The sequence below is a fragment of the Geospiza fortis genome, unplaced genomic scaffold (assembly GCF_000277835.1).
Source record: "Geospiza fortis unplaced genomic scaffold, GeoFor_1.0 scaffold285, whole genome shotgun sequence".
Lineage (NCBI taxonomy): Eukaryota > Metazoa > Chordata > Aves > Passeriformes > Thraupidae > Geospiza > Geospiza fortis.
In genome coordinates, this window is record NW_005054403.1 from 1,623,454 (window position 1) to 1,640,037 (window position 16,584).

The 16,584-nt window shown below is 38.0% G+C and overlaps 1 protein-coding gene across 1 annotated transcript; it reads right to left on the minus strand.

The window, feature by feature from the left end:
• Nucleotides 1-888: 888 nt before the first annotated feature.
• TXLNG (taxilin gamma) lies at nucleotides 889-16,347 on the minus strand. Its single transcript, XM_005426156.2, has 9 exons — nucleotides 16,039-16,347; nucleotides 15,239-15,330; nucleotides 11,876-12,046; nucleotides 10,936-11,130; nucleotides 9,440-9,559; nucleotides 8,373-8,447; nucleotides 5,770-5,862; nucleotides 5,156-5,251; nucleotides 889-4,162 (listed from the first exon to the last, which is right to left on the minus strand). The coding sequence occupies exons 1-9, from the start codon at nucleotides 16,334-16,336 to the stop codon at nucleotides 3,842-3,844; spliced, it is 1,461 nt and encodes a 486-aa protein (XP_005426213.1). The 5' UTR covers nucleotides 16,337-16,347; the 3' UTR covers nucleotides 889-3,841.
• Nucleotides 16,348-16,584: the final 237 nt, after the last annotated feature.

Below are 16,584 nucleotides of genomic sequence, written 5' to 3' on the forward strand. Positions count from 1 at the left end.
CAGCACCTTTGAAGAGACTGAGATACAAAGGAATACTTTGAAGTACAAGGAGAACAACTAAGACCAGACAGTGTGGTTGGATTTCAAAATACTTGGCACAGCTCTAGAAAAGACTCAGGGCTAGGACCCCTGCTGCTCACTTCTTATGCAATGGTATTGGCAAACAAGTTAAATGTTTTTAAATTAATACTATCTGCATAGAGTCATCGAGCGTGTTAAGAGTATGGTGTTGTAGAGCAATTCCAAATGCTACCTAGAAAAAATAGACACAAAGGAAAACTGAACTCAAAACCAGCTCCAAAACAAAACCCAGTTTAGGGAAGTTGCCAAATGTTAAGAGTATATACCAAAAAAGGCAAACAGAACACTTTTCAGTATTAGGAAACTGGGAGGGAGTCTACATTAGGAACAATTGACCCCACAGAGTACGACAGAATGTGGAGCACTTGATGAACTTACTAGGAAACCTTATTTTTTAGCATAAATGCTCACATTTTTTACAGTGCACCCAACTGAACTATAATGGGTAAATTTTTGGAGAGAGAAGGCATGAGCAGAATTTGAAGCAGGCAGGGGCAGGTTCAGCCAGAGCCCCTGCCCTTCATGGTCCAAGTGACCCTCACCTTAAGACACCCCAGGTGAGGTGAGCAGAGTGCAGCACCTACTCACCCCCTGCCCCAGGCTGCTCCCACCAGACACCACCAGGAATGGGCAAGTCACTGCCACAACCCCAGAGCAGCCCCCTCCCAGGGCAGCTCCTCCAACAATATGCTTGAAATCAAATGTCACATCTTTTAATTTTCACTCTTGACTTTTCAAATAAATAGTTTCAGCAGATTCAGTTAGAAGACATTAGTATGATGTTAAAGAAAAACTCAGAGTCCAATATATTAAGCATACTTATTTACTTAATCTATACAGAATTGAGTAGATAAAATTTCAGATTCACATTAGTGAAAAATCTCTACAAAATGTTTTTGAAAAGCAAAACAAAGACTGCCTGTTCATTTATCACTTTTCCTCATGAAAGCAGACATGGGTTGTAAAAATAAAGCAGTGTGTTTAGCACAAACTAGATTTCTGCATCACTTTTTTCACAGTTATTTCCATCTACAGTCCAAAGAGGTAGATTTTCTGCAACACCTGAGAATTGAACTGTAACATAACCAGGTGTAATGAAAGGAAGGACAAAACAATACAGATACAGCCCTAACTTATGTGTGTATGTATACACGTACTTGGGTCTTGAATCACATACAATTTTGCTTTTTGCAGCTTAATCATGGTGAAACTGTCCATCAGGCCCCAGTTTTGACAATTAGACACACTCACCTCAGGCTACATCAGTTTACATCCAGGTTAAATGGTTTGTAGTAGTGAGAGAAAGGCAGTAATAGAAATTTACTTAAAAACTCTACTGGAGCCCCTTTGGCTGCAGCCTGGCAGTGCAATAGCCTGCAATATGGCAGATCAGTGACAGTGCTGAGCTTATCCCTAACATCAGTCTGTTTTTTTAAAACAACACTTTTTAATCATTGTATGAAACTTCACTGACTGTTTTCAGGAAACAAAATACAGTTTGCCTTGGCCAGATAAGTTGCTATGATAAGGGTATGTTGAGGGTAGAAAATAGAGAAAATATCCCCATTCTAAAAGCCTTTCACTTGGGGCATTCAGCTTCATTTACATATTTAGCCAGTGTCAAAGATACTTGTATTGCTGTTGCATACATCTGTCGTGTCTCTAAAAGCCCTTTAATTTATTCTTGCAGCAGGGTCCAAAAACTCACTCTTGCCTCCATGTAAAACAAGCACTACAGAAAGAATTGTTCAGAATACAAATGTCCAAACAACAAATTGTAAAAATTGAAAATTGCATGTCCTACCTTGCCAAGGGTATGATGCACCAAGAGACAAAGTTTTTCGCTTTTCCTCAGGAAAATTACATCACACTTAGTGTTAGCTGAAAACCAGTTCTCACAAGACCTGTTTTCTCAAGCTTGATTCTATAAAGCAAGTAATTTGAACAGCAAGTCTGAAATCTTTCTTTCCAGTTATTCTTATGCCATATGGTTTGCATGATCAGCATTTGAAAGCTCTAAATCTAACCTGACTGCTCACTGCTACCTTCTTTTCCTTCCTGCATTGTGCTTGGACCACAAACACCAAACCCACACAGTCTAGGAGAAGATGGCCAGCTTCCCATTTGCTCAATTTCAGAAATGTAAGTTTTGCACAGTTCCTCTTAGTGGTATGAGCTAAAACACATGTATTAGGCCTTACAGAACCTTTCTCTCTGAGACAGCTAAGTTATTTCAATGTACATTACTACAGAAAAAGGACTGGGAGCTCAGTGCAGCCTGAACATTCAAGTAATTTAGCCACTGAACTGCCAAGGGCAATGGGGGTAGGAAGCTCATTGAGATGTGCTTGACTCAGAAATCCCCTCCCAATTAAGTGCAAAAAACTTTTAAGTACCAGAAAAGGCTACACATGTCCATATTTCTTAAAATGACAGCAACCAAAACTAGAAAGTAAATGCATGGGAACTAAAGTTAGGGGTAGCATGTAGTTAGATCACATTGCCTTGCCAAAAAATAAGTGTTGGTCCTAGTTCCTTTCAAGAAAAGAAGTCACAATGTGGATATCAAATTTTCTAGGAAAATACAATATGGTTTGAGGTTAACAAGGTGGCTGTGCTTGTGGTATGTTAGTGTGAGAATGTGAAGTACCATCTTTACCAGATAACCTGACTGGGAAGGCACTCAGCCAACTGGTGCAGCTTTGAGGTTGAACGTGCAGGAAATTCCACATTGTAGCTCAGGAGACATATCTGAATCTTCATGTTCAATCATAACCAGTACAGCCTTAACTAAGACTTAAATATGTCGCATACCTGGCTATTAGAGGAAGTCTATATGCCAGACTCCTGTCTTCCACACCTCCAGCAGGAAGTGTCTTATTTTCCAGCTCTTCAGATAATCCAGGGGTTTGCTCAGACATGAATGGACTTCTCTAGTCAGGATAACCATGTGGTGGACACACTGCAGCTAAGAGGGAAGAATGTGACCAAGACCTGTGCAATAGGCTCCACAGCTGTAAAATCCCACTCAGTAGCATCACTGTACGTTTTCCCACACATTTATATTTAACATGTTCACAGGTAGGGCATATAGTCCAAACTAACCTTTACAACACAGCCCTGAGACATCTGCAGAAAGCTGTACACCCTGTTTCACCAGCTGCAACTTAATGTATTTCAAAGCTGTTTCTTCATACCACAAAGTACATAAAACCCTTTAAACATACTTTTAACTATATTCTGGACCTTTACTTTTTCATTCATATATATGAAAACATACATAGGGGGAAAGTTGACTTTTTTACTGGCCATTAGACATCCTCATGTAGATAAATTTACTGGAAAATTGATAATCTTTAGTATATTGAGTGGCAAATCAATGAACAAAACTAGAGCGCTGTTCTTTAAAACAAAAGAGTGACCTGCTGTCACCATTTTCCCCAAACAATATTAGGTCTGTACACAGTCTTCCATGACAGTGATTTGTGTTGTGGGGAGGAAACGCACATGCATCCTTTTATGGAAAAATATTTTCTTCTAAAAAATGAGGCAGATGTGCAACACAGTTGTGGAAAATTTATAGTTTAAGCTATTTAAAGCTGCTATGCAGCTTCCTGTACCACATAAGTCCAGTAGTTCTAAGAAAATACAGATATGGTAGAAAAAGTAAGAAAATTTTCACCACAAAACCAAATAGTTACCACCAACAGAGAAAGTTATACACAAAATATATCTCTCAATACAGTGTTTACACTTCATTTTAGTCTACAGATTCAGTGCCAGGAACAGGACTTTTTGAGACAGTCTTTTCTGAGCTACTTCCCGCACGTGATTCCGCATCGGGTTGGATTCCTGGTTCCGTGTCAATGGGAGTTCCCAGCTCCTCATGGGAATTGAGGGTGCAGGACTGCAACACCTGCACTGCCAGATCCACATCTGCTTCTCTAAGAGAAACCTGCTCCTTGAGCACTTCCACCTTCTCATTCAGCTCGTTCCTTTCTGTCTGAAGGGCCCTGCAGAGCTTCTCCAAACGCTCCAGTTTTATTTGAAAGCCTTTGTATTCTTTATCTCTTACTGTTTTCTGAAGGACAAAGGAAATAAAAACTCAGTGATACAACTATTTTCCCCCCTTAAATTAATTAAAAGAATCACCACTATTTAATCCTGAATGTTAAGTCGTAATTAATCCAGCAGGCCAAACTCCAGCTGAGCTAGAGCCAATTTCTTCAGAATACTTCACCTAGCCAGGAGCTGGAGTGGCAGTGGATGCCTTTCAAAACAAGCAAAGAGAACTACAGAACCACTTAATGCTAGCTATAAGAAAGGGCTGGGCATCAGCCAGGACTCTAATATGAACTCCCATAACACTGTCAACCCAAATAATGGCAACTGTAGGGAGGAGAAGAGCACAGAAGTAAGAAATCCACAATCCATCTGCAGAATCCAGGCCAGAATGTACCACACTCAGGGCTCTCCTAACTAGCTCCTTACAAGAAGGGAGGGAAAGATAAACAGCACTTCAGCAGATCCTACTCAACCAAGCAGAGTTTGCCAAGGCCAGACCTCACATACCTGAACCAGGCCCTGGAAAGAGCAGGCACAGCTGCACTGTGTAGCTCCTGCAAGACTGCAAGTCAGTAATGGCATTCTGTGACCTCAAAAGCAGCAGCAACGCAGGAAAGCAATCAATCTGTTGCATGGGGCTTAATTCCTTCATGTCAGTCTTGTGCATTTCAAACAGATTTCTATCACAGCATTGGCTGAACTTTGCTCAGCATATTGAAATGCAGTCAATTCCTTCAGCTTGTATGATTTCATACATATCTCATTAATTAAACAGTAAGTAATAACCAGGCTCACTTTCTTCTTGTGCCATCAGCTTAGATTTACATTGCAACCTTTCATTTTCCATGCCTGAGGAGGACAATAACTTACATAACATGAAACATAATGCAGACAGTCCAAGAAGAGGCTGCTGTGTATTACTTCCAGTTCTCTAAAACTGAAAACCTGCTGGAAGCTCTCTAGGACTCAAGCTCTAGCTGAACTACACTGCTGCTTAAAAGATGGTTACCTCTTCAGCCATTTGCAGAAGAGCCTTGTTGTTGTTTTCCCATTTTGTACGCCACACAATGGTTTCCTTTTCCAGTTTCTTGATCTTCTTTGTCATCTACAGAAGATAAATAAAAGATTTAATTCTGTGGCTTGTGCTGCAACGTAGGTGGTTTTACATGACTAATTAGACGACTTCGTATTACTTTCCAAGTCCAGTTTGAACAAGTTATTTTGGGAAAGTGGTTCTGCACAGAATCAACCCCACAACTACAGATTCTGCATTCAAAGAAAACAATATTGAGTCTAAAAAGAAACAGACTATCAACTTTTAAGTATAAGTAATAAAAACCTTCAGGAAAAGAAGTTTTAAAACATAAGCACAGCCAAAGAGAATGAGAACCAGTTTGGTAGAACACTGAAATTACAATTTAAGTATTTCTTAAGTATGTTAAAATACAGAAAAAAAATTATATTTCTCTTCCATAATTATTATACCCTATCTTATGATCCACATTAAATTGTCAAAACACACTTTATATTATCAGAAGACCAATGCTTATAAAAACTAAAATGCAACCCACTAACAGCATGCATTTCTATATTACTCTTTATGAAACTATGTCCTATAAATACCTTCTCCATTTCTTGCCTGAAAGTTGTAAAGAGCTCATTACTTTTTGCCATGGTGGTCTGGAATTCTTCAAACTTATCCATGTAAAGAGAAAGCTATTGGAAAAAAGGCAGGGACATTAATCTGAACAGTGTATACAAATACAAAAATGTGTAGGTACGTGGCAAAATGAAACTAGAAATGGTAAAACATTAACTTCCTTATATTTTTTTAAACTACGCTACAATTTCCATTTGAGAAACACACAGACCTGCTATTCAAATTATATGTGAAGTAGAGTTCTGTGTTTATAGAACAGCAATATATTCTGAAGTAAAAAGAATATTATGTTTAATAAAATGCTGGAAGACATCACAGTTCATCACTACCTCATTTTTACTTCCCCACTGGAAAAAAATTCTGTGGACATACACAAATATAGGAAACTCAGCACCTGGTTGGTGAAGTTAAATCTTAGGAATTACCTACCTTTCCACCTTAACCAGCCAAAGCTAATAATCAAGGTTGGGACAAAATAAACAGGACAGATTTCAGAAATCAAAATACACATTCACAACCAATATAATCTTCCCAGTGAACAAAAATCAAGGAAAGTGAATATTGAAAAGAAATTCACAGAACAGTGAAGAGCATTACACTTTAAAAAGTAAAGAGCATTAACTTTCAATTACAGAAAATTTTCTTGCCCTGCACCACAAGGTAAATCACCAAGAAAGAACTGCAAAATCTGTTTAATAACCCAGTTTAAAAAAAATTATTCCTAATCAGTGTGTGATTTGCTGTTCTAGGAATACATTTCAGAGTAACTTCTTATTCTCAGTAAAGAGTAGTAGGTTCTCTTAATTTTTACAGGGGGTTGCAGGACAATACAACTAAGAGCACAGAAATGTTGTGGTTTGCTCTATTAGTAAAGGGAATTTCATAACAGGAATTAGCCTAGCTTGTCAGCAGTACATCATGACTCTTTGCCATTATTGTCACTGAACTTTCTAGTTCATCTTATTCTACAAAAAAATCTGTTGGCCCCAAGAAACCACTAACTATACCCATTGTAACTATTAAAACCAACAAAAGAGGCAGTGAGATTTTAAATAAAGGGCAACCAACTTGGAAAAAAATCATAAAAGACTAAGCATGGTAAAAAACCTATTTGGAAATATCTGGATGTTCCTGTGTTCAAGTCCAGTGGAGATGTGTATGATTACATCTAACTATACACATACACACACACTTTAAACCTAACTCCTGGAAAGGCTAGAAAAGAGTTGGATATGTGTGAAAAAAGGGCATGAAATAGCTTTCAAAGACACTGTCATGGTTTAAGCCCAGCAGACACTAGGGCACCACATGGCTGCTCACTCATCCCCGCCCCCCACCCCAGTGGGATAGGGAGGAGAATCAAAACTGTAGTTTGAGGTAAGAACAGTTTAGTAATTGAAACAAAGTAAAACACAATAGATTATGATGACAATAATAGAAAAGAAAAAACAAGTGATGCACACCACAGCTGCTCACCACCTACTTCCCAATGCCAGATCCCATTCCCATGCCCACATCAGCCTGCATGATGTTTTCTGGTCTGGAACATCCCTTTGGCCTTTTGGCCTGGGTCACCTGTCCTAGCTGTGCTCCCAGCTTTTTGTGTACCTCTACATTAGCAGAGCATGAGACATAAAACTGACCTTGACTTAAAGTAATCACAATTTAGCAATAGCTAAAACATCTGTGCACTATCAATGTTATAGTGAATCCAAAACACAGAATAGAGACACATTTACTCTATTCCAGCTGAAACCAGGACAGAGACTTCATACAAAACCTCAAATGAAGCAGGAACAGACACACAGTGAGGAGAATAGCTACTAAACAGAGCTTCCCACTGCTCTGTGTTGGCTGGAACTGTCATTTCCCTGTGCCTCATGCTGAGCTCACATGCAGTCAATGACTGAAGGTGATCCAAAGCACAAAATCCAGAGACCATTTCTCCTGCCTCAGAGGGGATTTTGCTGTAGCTTTTACATTACAACAAGAAAATAATCCGAAGACAGCAGGGTTTATGGACAGAGATAGGTTACTAAATCTGAGTAACTATAGGGATAAACAGGACATTGCTTGCTCCCAATCCTCCACAACAGGTGGTGACTGCAACAGTAAGAAAGATTCTAAAACCTGCCTGAATAAAACCCCCCCACATAACTCTTTACAGTCACAAAAAACCAGTATTTTCAGAGAAGCCATGCTTTCCTAAACTTTTCTTCTTAAGCTTTACTACATTCTAGTCTTGGTAGTACTAACACTATTAATTCAGAAGAGCACTAACTCCAGAAATTCAATGCTGAGCCTTCCAGGAACAGTACTCTCCAGATGTATTAAGCAGCAAGTACAAAAGATCAGTTCTTTACAATTTATGTTTCATGCTTCACTACGGAAGAGTTACCTACTGGAAATTAATTTAAAATTTATTTAAAAAAATACAAAGTACCCTTCACAAGCATCTGAATATGAAGTTTTTTCAGATGCTGCTTTATGTTCACTACAGTCACAAATCTCTTGGTATTTTCTTTTTGGAACTGCTACTGAAGATGTCTCCATTAAAAAAAGATACCTGCTGCTTCAGCTGAGCTTCCTGTTGCTTCATCTGTTCACATTTGTGTCTGGATTCTGTAGCTTCTTTTAGCAGCTAAAAAACAATGCAAAAGGGCATATAATGAAAAAAAATACTCCCAAAAATGGCTTAAGTCAAACTATGATTAAAAATGAACAAACATTATCACCATCCAAGGGCTATTCAACCACATTTTCTCACACAGGCCTTATTACCACACTGCATTTTCATATACACAATTTAAAGGATGTGATGTTATGCAGAGAATTTTATTGAAATATTTCTCTAACTGGCAACATGAGTCAATATTTCTATTTTTCTAGCAAGTTTGAACGGCTGAATTATGAATAGTTAATTAACAAACTGCATGCAACTTGTAACTGATTTGTAGCCTAATTTATTTTCCACCTTCATTTCTCCAGTCACCATATTATCTTTGCAGACTAGTTCAAACCAATTTTACTTCAACTTGACACCATTTTGTAGGTTCATGTTTGAGATTTTCACCAGCTTGATACTCAGAAATTATGTTCAAAAAACCAGAAGAATCCAACACTAGATGGTCATTTTAAGATTATACAGAAAAAACGAGGCTTTTTTTCTAGAAGTTACAGATTCATTGGAAGAAGACTTCTCAGAAGACTGCAAGTATATTGCTGATTATCAACATAAAAATAAAACATCACACACATTTTGGGGGGCAAACAGTGCATAAAAATGTGCTTTATTCTATATTTGTTATCTCTTATAGCATAACACCAGAGGTTACAATTCTTGACTGCAGAAAGTACCTTTGGTGTTTCACAGTATATTCCCTAGTCTAATAGAAATTTAAATTATATTTAGCATATTTGCTGAGAAAATACAAACAAGTAACATTACTTGCCTGTTAACATGGACATCAATATTCCATGTATCATAAACAAAATTTAAATCCCAAGTCTCCTTGTTGAAATCTACCCTACCTTTCAAAAGTCGGTCCTCTCAATTTGTTGTATTTGCTTTAAATCAGGAAAAGTCTGGTTTGGTGGGTTTTACTGCTCTTAACATATATAGAGTTCACTTACAAACTCCCGTTCTCGCTGATGTTTTTCCTCTGCTTCTTTAATAAGTTGAGTAGTTTGCTGAAGTTTGGCATCCACAAGTTGCTGCTGCAGTTCCTTATGTTTGAACACTTGATCAATATGCTAAAGGGAGAAAGAAAATCATAATAGCCAAACATAGTCTGCTGGTCAATGAAGGCAATGTACTACTGTTTGGGGAGATGCACATTGTTTAAAAGTTTCATGCTAAAGACAAAGTGGTCAAAGAACCATGTCTTACATGTCTTTTTTTCCCCCTTTATCTCCATACAATGTAATTACCCTTTTTAGTCTTTCATGGAAGCCAGGTGCCTGTCACATTAAGTTGGTACAATACCACCAGTCACATCACACCAGACATGTCAAAAATCCTGTAAAAAGCAGTTTACATCCTTGCTTCTAAAGCTGATTTATCTACCTCTAATCCTTAGTGTGTTACTTGTAAAAGCTCTAGTCTTCATCATTATGCTCAAAATGAGCAAAGTTTGCAACAACAGTTAATTTAGCTCATGAAATCCCACAAATCATTGCATTTTGCAGTCTTGCTTCTATCCATAAAGTAGCACAAGGCAACTTCCTTTCTACATATAGTCTCAAGGTAGATACAAATATTCCACAATTACAAAAGGTAAGGAATTACTTACAGAGAGCTTTCTAACTAACTGATCCTGATTAAAAACAAAACAAAAAAACAATCTTCCAGAAACTGTTGAGAAATTATACTCCAAACCTCCTGTGCCAACTAAGAACAGCCAACTAATCTTAGCTGTAGAACTCCATGCAGCTCAGTTCTTTCTTGGACAAGGAGAATTGGCTGTTTTCCATCACTGTAGCTTAGAGCAGCTAGCTCACAAACTGGTGCCAATTAAAGACAGCTCAGTTAGCCCTAGAGTAGAGACATTTCCATGACACCAGGCCAAATATGTTCTTAAAGCATGATAGCTTATTTAGACTCTGTGCCAACAAGAGCAGCTATGTACACAAAGACCCCAACCTTAATGAAATGGAAGAAATAAGACAGAATAACTCTTATATCCCTTTCCATTATAATTCTGAAGAATATCAACTATTAATACATATTTATGTTGGAAGTAACCTTTGGAGGCCATTTAATCCACTCAGACTAGGGTCAACTTCAAAGCCTGATCAGGTTACTCACACCTTGCCCAGCTGAGCTCTGAATATGTCTAAAGGCAGAGGTTCGACAATCCCTGGACAACCTATTTCTATTTGATTACTTTCACTGTGAAAGACTTTCTCCAATGCATTTTGAACTCAGATAATCAAAACCAGTCAGGAAGGGCAGACAGGGAGCCAAACAGCTACTAAATTTCTTTCAGAAGTGAAGTAAAAAGAATAATTACAAAAACTATATATAAAATGGCTGTAAGACATGAGGGGTTTTCCCCCCTTCTCAATAATTATCTGATCCTTACAGTCAAGGAACTAAGAAAATCCCATTACAAGTGTACTGTAAGCACCTCTTCTCGCAGTGCATACTGTTCAATGAGCTTCTTCAATTTTTCCCCTAGTTCAATATTTTCCTGACGGAGCTTGGCATTGTGTATATCATGCTGTTCCAGTTGAGCCTGAATTTCATTCAGTGTGATCTGGAAGTGTGCAGTTGCTTCTTTCCGTCTTTCTTCTTCTTCACGTGCTTGTTGCATGTTTTCTTCCTTTTATGGATAAATATTAATAAAATATTTAAATATAAAATATTGAAAGTGTTCAGGTCAAACCATGCACTTTTTGAGTCAGAAACAATGGCAGTAATTCACTTCTGTACAGTTTTAATTTCTAGAGTGCTAGAACTAACATATGCCACAATCATAATATGCCACGCTGACTACCCATGTGAAGCGTGTGGAAAAAAAATAATATAGATATTGCAAAACTTCTAGAGACTTGTCTTTACCACTCCCAACATTCCTCAAAGGCTGGTATATTAAGATGCCAAGTACCTTTGCAAGTGTCAGCATCATCCAGATGTAAAAACCAGCACTGATACTATAATGCAATTTTCTACAGCAATCACAGATTCTTATCTTGGCTCTCTTCCATTTCACTCCCATCAATAATATTCTGACAGAATTAAGCTTTTTGGTTACCCTGCCAATTCATGCTGTTATTATTTTACTTGTGCAATTTTTCCCAGCAGTTATCAGCACTGCTCCCAGAAACAAATATGACAAGATCAAATACTGCAAGTAATAAGAATTGGTTTGGGGGGGAAAGGAACATCAGCAAGTTAACTATCCCTGTATTCCTTACCTTAAAATCAGCTACACTTACACTACATGCCACTCATCTACACATACGGGTAATGGACAAAGTGACAAGGAAAAAAGCAGCAGGTCTGATTTTAAGCAGTGATCTGTAAGATTTCCATCACCAGCAGGCCTGTAATTTATGTAAACTAACCTTCAAAGTTTTGTTATGACGCTGAAGCTCCCGACAGAGAGATTCCAGTTTGCTACGTGCCAAAATGGCCTTGCTATGCTCACTCTGCAAGTGGACTTTCTCCTTCACAACTTGTGCTTGCTTCTTCTGCAGGATCTTCATTTGCTTTTGAACATTTCGGCTCTCCTCCAACTATAGTTAGAGAGTAAATTTGTTAATAAACATAGGCAAAACCATCTTTATGCATCTAGATGAGCACACTGAAGAAACTTTTGAACATTTTGGATGAAAACAAGGAAATAAAATTTCATTAAAACCCCAAGTTGATCTTAAAGAGAAACTGCCATCATCCATCCAGACAATTCTAATGTGTAAGGACAGAAAATGAAAATTTACAAATTCCATTTGCCAGTTAACATTTGCCTTCGAGGAACAGGCAGCATGTACCTCTGGCTGACTATGAGCTATCAGCCTGCTTTTATCTACAGGGTTAAAAATAGCCCTCTGAAAGGAAGATGTAGCAGATACAATTAAAAGCCAACTGAGACTGGCTTTTCAACAAGTCACAACTTTTCCCACTCTTATCTTGAAAGTACACACAACTGTTTATCCAACGGGTCTTGTTTTTGCTATCAAAAAGAAAAACCACAGAACTGTATAGAGCTCCTTCTCAGCAGGAGCTCCTACCAAGGGAAGCAGTAATTGATACAAGTTTGTAGAATTCTGCAGTATTTCAGAAAAGAACAGACAAAACTAGCAGCCCTGACAAATCAAGTCAGTTACTATTACAACTACATAGTCCACACTTTAAGACATCTGCAGTCTCAACCCTTTGAAGCAATTTTTTTTCTATTTCCTTTAGGCTGTTTAGACAGGTAACCTCTATACATATTTAAAAATCTATTGTATGAATATCCAGTGAAGAGACTTTTCTTGCATTAATATGTCACAGAGATAATCCATTATATCTGATTTTTGGGCTCCCCGAGAAACCATATTATTTAGAGGCTGTTTCTTTGCAAAGAAGGCTACAATGTTAAATGTTACACTGCTCCTTATTAGACTGTGCCTCAGCCTTGGGACACCACAGGAAAAGAGGGCTGGCAATCAGGAACATCACCATGACAGAAGAATAATACAGTGCTGGTTTTCTGAAAGAGCTCAAAATAATGCTGAAGCACAAAAGAAAGAATAAAGTTAAGGACCTCCATGACAACCCTAAATTAAACGTGTATTTAGCGTAGTTTAGGGAAATGGAATGTTAAGGGCGTATTTTCACATCTAAATACAAAAAGACCTTTTCCTGCACGGCCAGAAAACACTACTTCAAGTGGTTGTGCTGTCTACACACCTATGAAACTTCAGGCCTGTAGAAGTGTGCCAGTGTGAGATGTATTACCAAGGATGCAAACCTTCCTGCAACACAGGCTGATCTCCTGATAGATTCCAAATTATGGAAAAAAAAATTGTGGAAGATCTTTTGCCAGGAGAGAGGCATTCCTACCTTCATTGTACAGTCCTTTTCATGAGACACCACTGAAAAACCTGACAGTGAGCTTTAAAGATGATGAATCTTTAAAAAAAGAAAAAAAGCATTGTAGGTGCACTGTCATAAACAGTTCAAACCTCTGCTGGCATTAAAGCTGATATCTATGCCAGTGGTTCTCCATCACTATCATGAAGAAAAGAATGCATCTTAAAAGGAATACAGTCAGATCCAACCTAAACATTCTAACTGGAACAGAGGCATCCCTCAAACTCATTTAGCTGAAACAGAGCTATTCTTACACCCAGACAAGCCCTCATCCAGGTGCTCAGCCATTCTGAGCATAATGAGGAAAGCAGGTGGTTTTCTAGGATGGCAACTGTGAATGCTTACTCTGCCTACAGTCTATTGATCCCCTCCTAGGAGGGCAAAAACCTTAAAGAGGACACATCTCACCTGACTACCAAGCTTCTTGAAGGAGATTACAATTTATTTGGTCCAGCTGCTACCTAATTGTTGAGATCTTTCCAGCAATAATAAAACTCAAACTGAAATAGGGCAGACTCTTTTCTTTCTGTAGAATTGAGGGATTCAAACTGGCCTAGCTCCTCATGCAGGCCCTCATCACCACTGTGAGGTGACACAGGAGCTGTTTGCTTAAATAGAAAAGGCATCACATGCACGAGCAATTGCTCCTAAGGAACAACTAACCTACTGCATTTTTCTCTCACAATATCAAAGCTCATTTTTAGGTGGGTTCCCCATCTTGAGTTACAATTCAGAACTATTTTTGTTTCTCACTTAAATGAAAGTGACTTCTTAGAGAAACTGTTGGTTTTAAAGGAAATGCACTCACATGAACCAAAAGCATGTGAGAGAGAGCAAGGAAAACAAAGCAAAAATGTAACAGACCTCCATGGAGGACTCAGGATTTCCATAACAGAACTAATCTAAGTCTCTTCTTAAGTAATCAATATTGCCTCTGTGAGTAAAAAGACCACCTGCTAGATCATCTTCAAAGTTTTGGAGACAGTATAAATCTCAAAGGAAAAAAAAATTCCTTCAGAAGAGTAATGCCATGTTGTGCAGCCATTATGTCATTTTCAGAAATATCTGTATATGATACACTTGACAGCTACAGAGAGCACACTTAGGCTTTTGTAATCTCTTTAGTTTGCATTCATTTTATAAATACAAATACGGAGGGAAAACCTATATACACACAAGATTTCCAGTCTTTCCATTCCTGTCTGTCCCTGTCTAAAGAAAAATGAGTCAAGCGCTCATTACATTCTGAAAAGTAAACTTATGAACCCTCCCCAATTTTGTGATCAGTTGTTTTAGAGAATGAATTACCAACTTGAGGTGGGAATGCAGTTTATGAACTGCTTCTTTTTGGTTTGTTACTGAAGAAATGCAACCATTGCTTTTCGTTCCTTCACATCACGAGAAAGCACAAAGCAAAATTAAACCTAGATCTTTCCAACATCCTACATTTCCCGAAAATCACTAAAGAGTTAAATATAACTGAACATTCTCCCTCCCCCTTGAATCTCTGTATGATAGTATGTTCTTTCCCTTTATCCTAAAATGATAAAACACTAGCACAAAAGCATTATCAATTACTCCCAAAAGAACTCAACTTTTCTGTTAATCCTAGTATTATGCTTCAACACCAAGTTATCAAAACCTGTTTTTTCTTTGGATTTGGGCAGTCATGTAGAAGTGAAATGACTACAAGAAAGTTTGGCTGAAGCAATACTCAGTCAGCCTGAGTGTCTTTATAAGCAACACTGTAAAATACTCAAAATCATTAACTGGCCTTCATTAGTTGTTCTTGCATTCCATAGTTAATATTAACACATTTATAACTTTTGTTATCTTTACAAATTACTTACCAGATCAGCATACTTCTTGCACAAAGCTGCCAGCTTTTCTTCTGGACTAGAAAGCGTGTTCAAGGCTTGCATTAATAATAACACTTCTTTTCCTATGAAATGGATGATAGACAATGTTACTGAGGAAGAAAAACCATATACCAGAAAAGCAGCCTGTCCTTAGAAGTAAAATATAGATCCATGAGAAATTAGCCTGATTTAAGTTGTTCCCTGGTTTGACAGCTGCATAATCCTAACAGATGACAAATGGGAAGTCATCACAAGATGTCATCAGCAAGAATAAATCTATCTTGCCCTATTTGCCTTGTCATTCAACAACTAGGATAGCAAAAATTATTTTAATAAAATAAGACAAAAATATTTTTGTTTTAGAATTGCACAGATAATAAAAAATCTGAAAAAATGCCACCTAGAAGGTTAAGTATTGGCAGATACATTCTTAATAAGCATTTAGAATTTAATTATCAGCTGTGTTTGGCAGCACTGAACACTGCCATCCCAGATTTAAAACAGAAAGTTAAAAAAGTTGATTAGCAATTACCACATTATTATTAAAGTTCATGTAAAAATAGCACTGCCAGCTGAAGGAGTCTTACATATGCATTAAGAACTGTCTTTCCCAAGAAGAAGTGCACACACAGTTTCTCAAAATATCCTGTTACGGGTGACAAGTTTTTGGCTACAGAGTAAATTTGAGACAAGGAGCAAATCCATAGCTATTTTACAGAAATATTTTAAATATTTTATAAATATTTTCTAAAAATATGATATTAAAAATCAGAACGCCAAAGAGAACACACCCAATGTTTTCTCTTTGTGTTTTTCACTCTCTGGATCTTGCTGGCCATCAGGTGGGTCAGTTCGGGCTTCTTCTCTCCCAGGAGTCTCCTCCCGGCACTCTTGGGAGCAGCCCGTGGGCCCCGGGTGCTTTCTGCTCTTTGGGATATACTCGGCTTCTTCCAAGGTGCCAGTGCTCTCCAGGCTGTAGCAATTGGACTGGGGATACTGCAAGGATGTATCAGACAGCTCAGGGCACTTGCTCTTCACCAGCTGATCCTGGTTATTCATTCCCATCTCCCCAGATCCAGCTTCTTCCATGGCACCACCAACCACCTTCAGAATGGAAAGCAGGAAGTGGATGTAAACAGCTAAGCAAATGTGTTTAAAATTACAACTTCCACCCTTCTTTTCCATGGACAAATAAGGGTAAAATGCAAACAAGAAACCCTCATAAGAAGTCTAATGAATACATAAATAGTTTCAATGGCACAGAGCAAGAGCTTCAACTACTTCAACCACAAAGCCAAATACAACTGTCAGCTCTTAAGTGGAGAATACTGGTTATT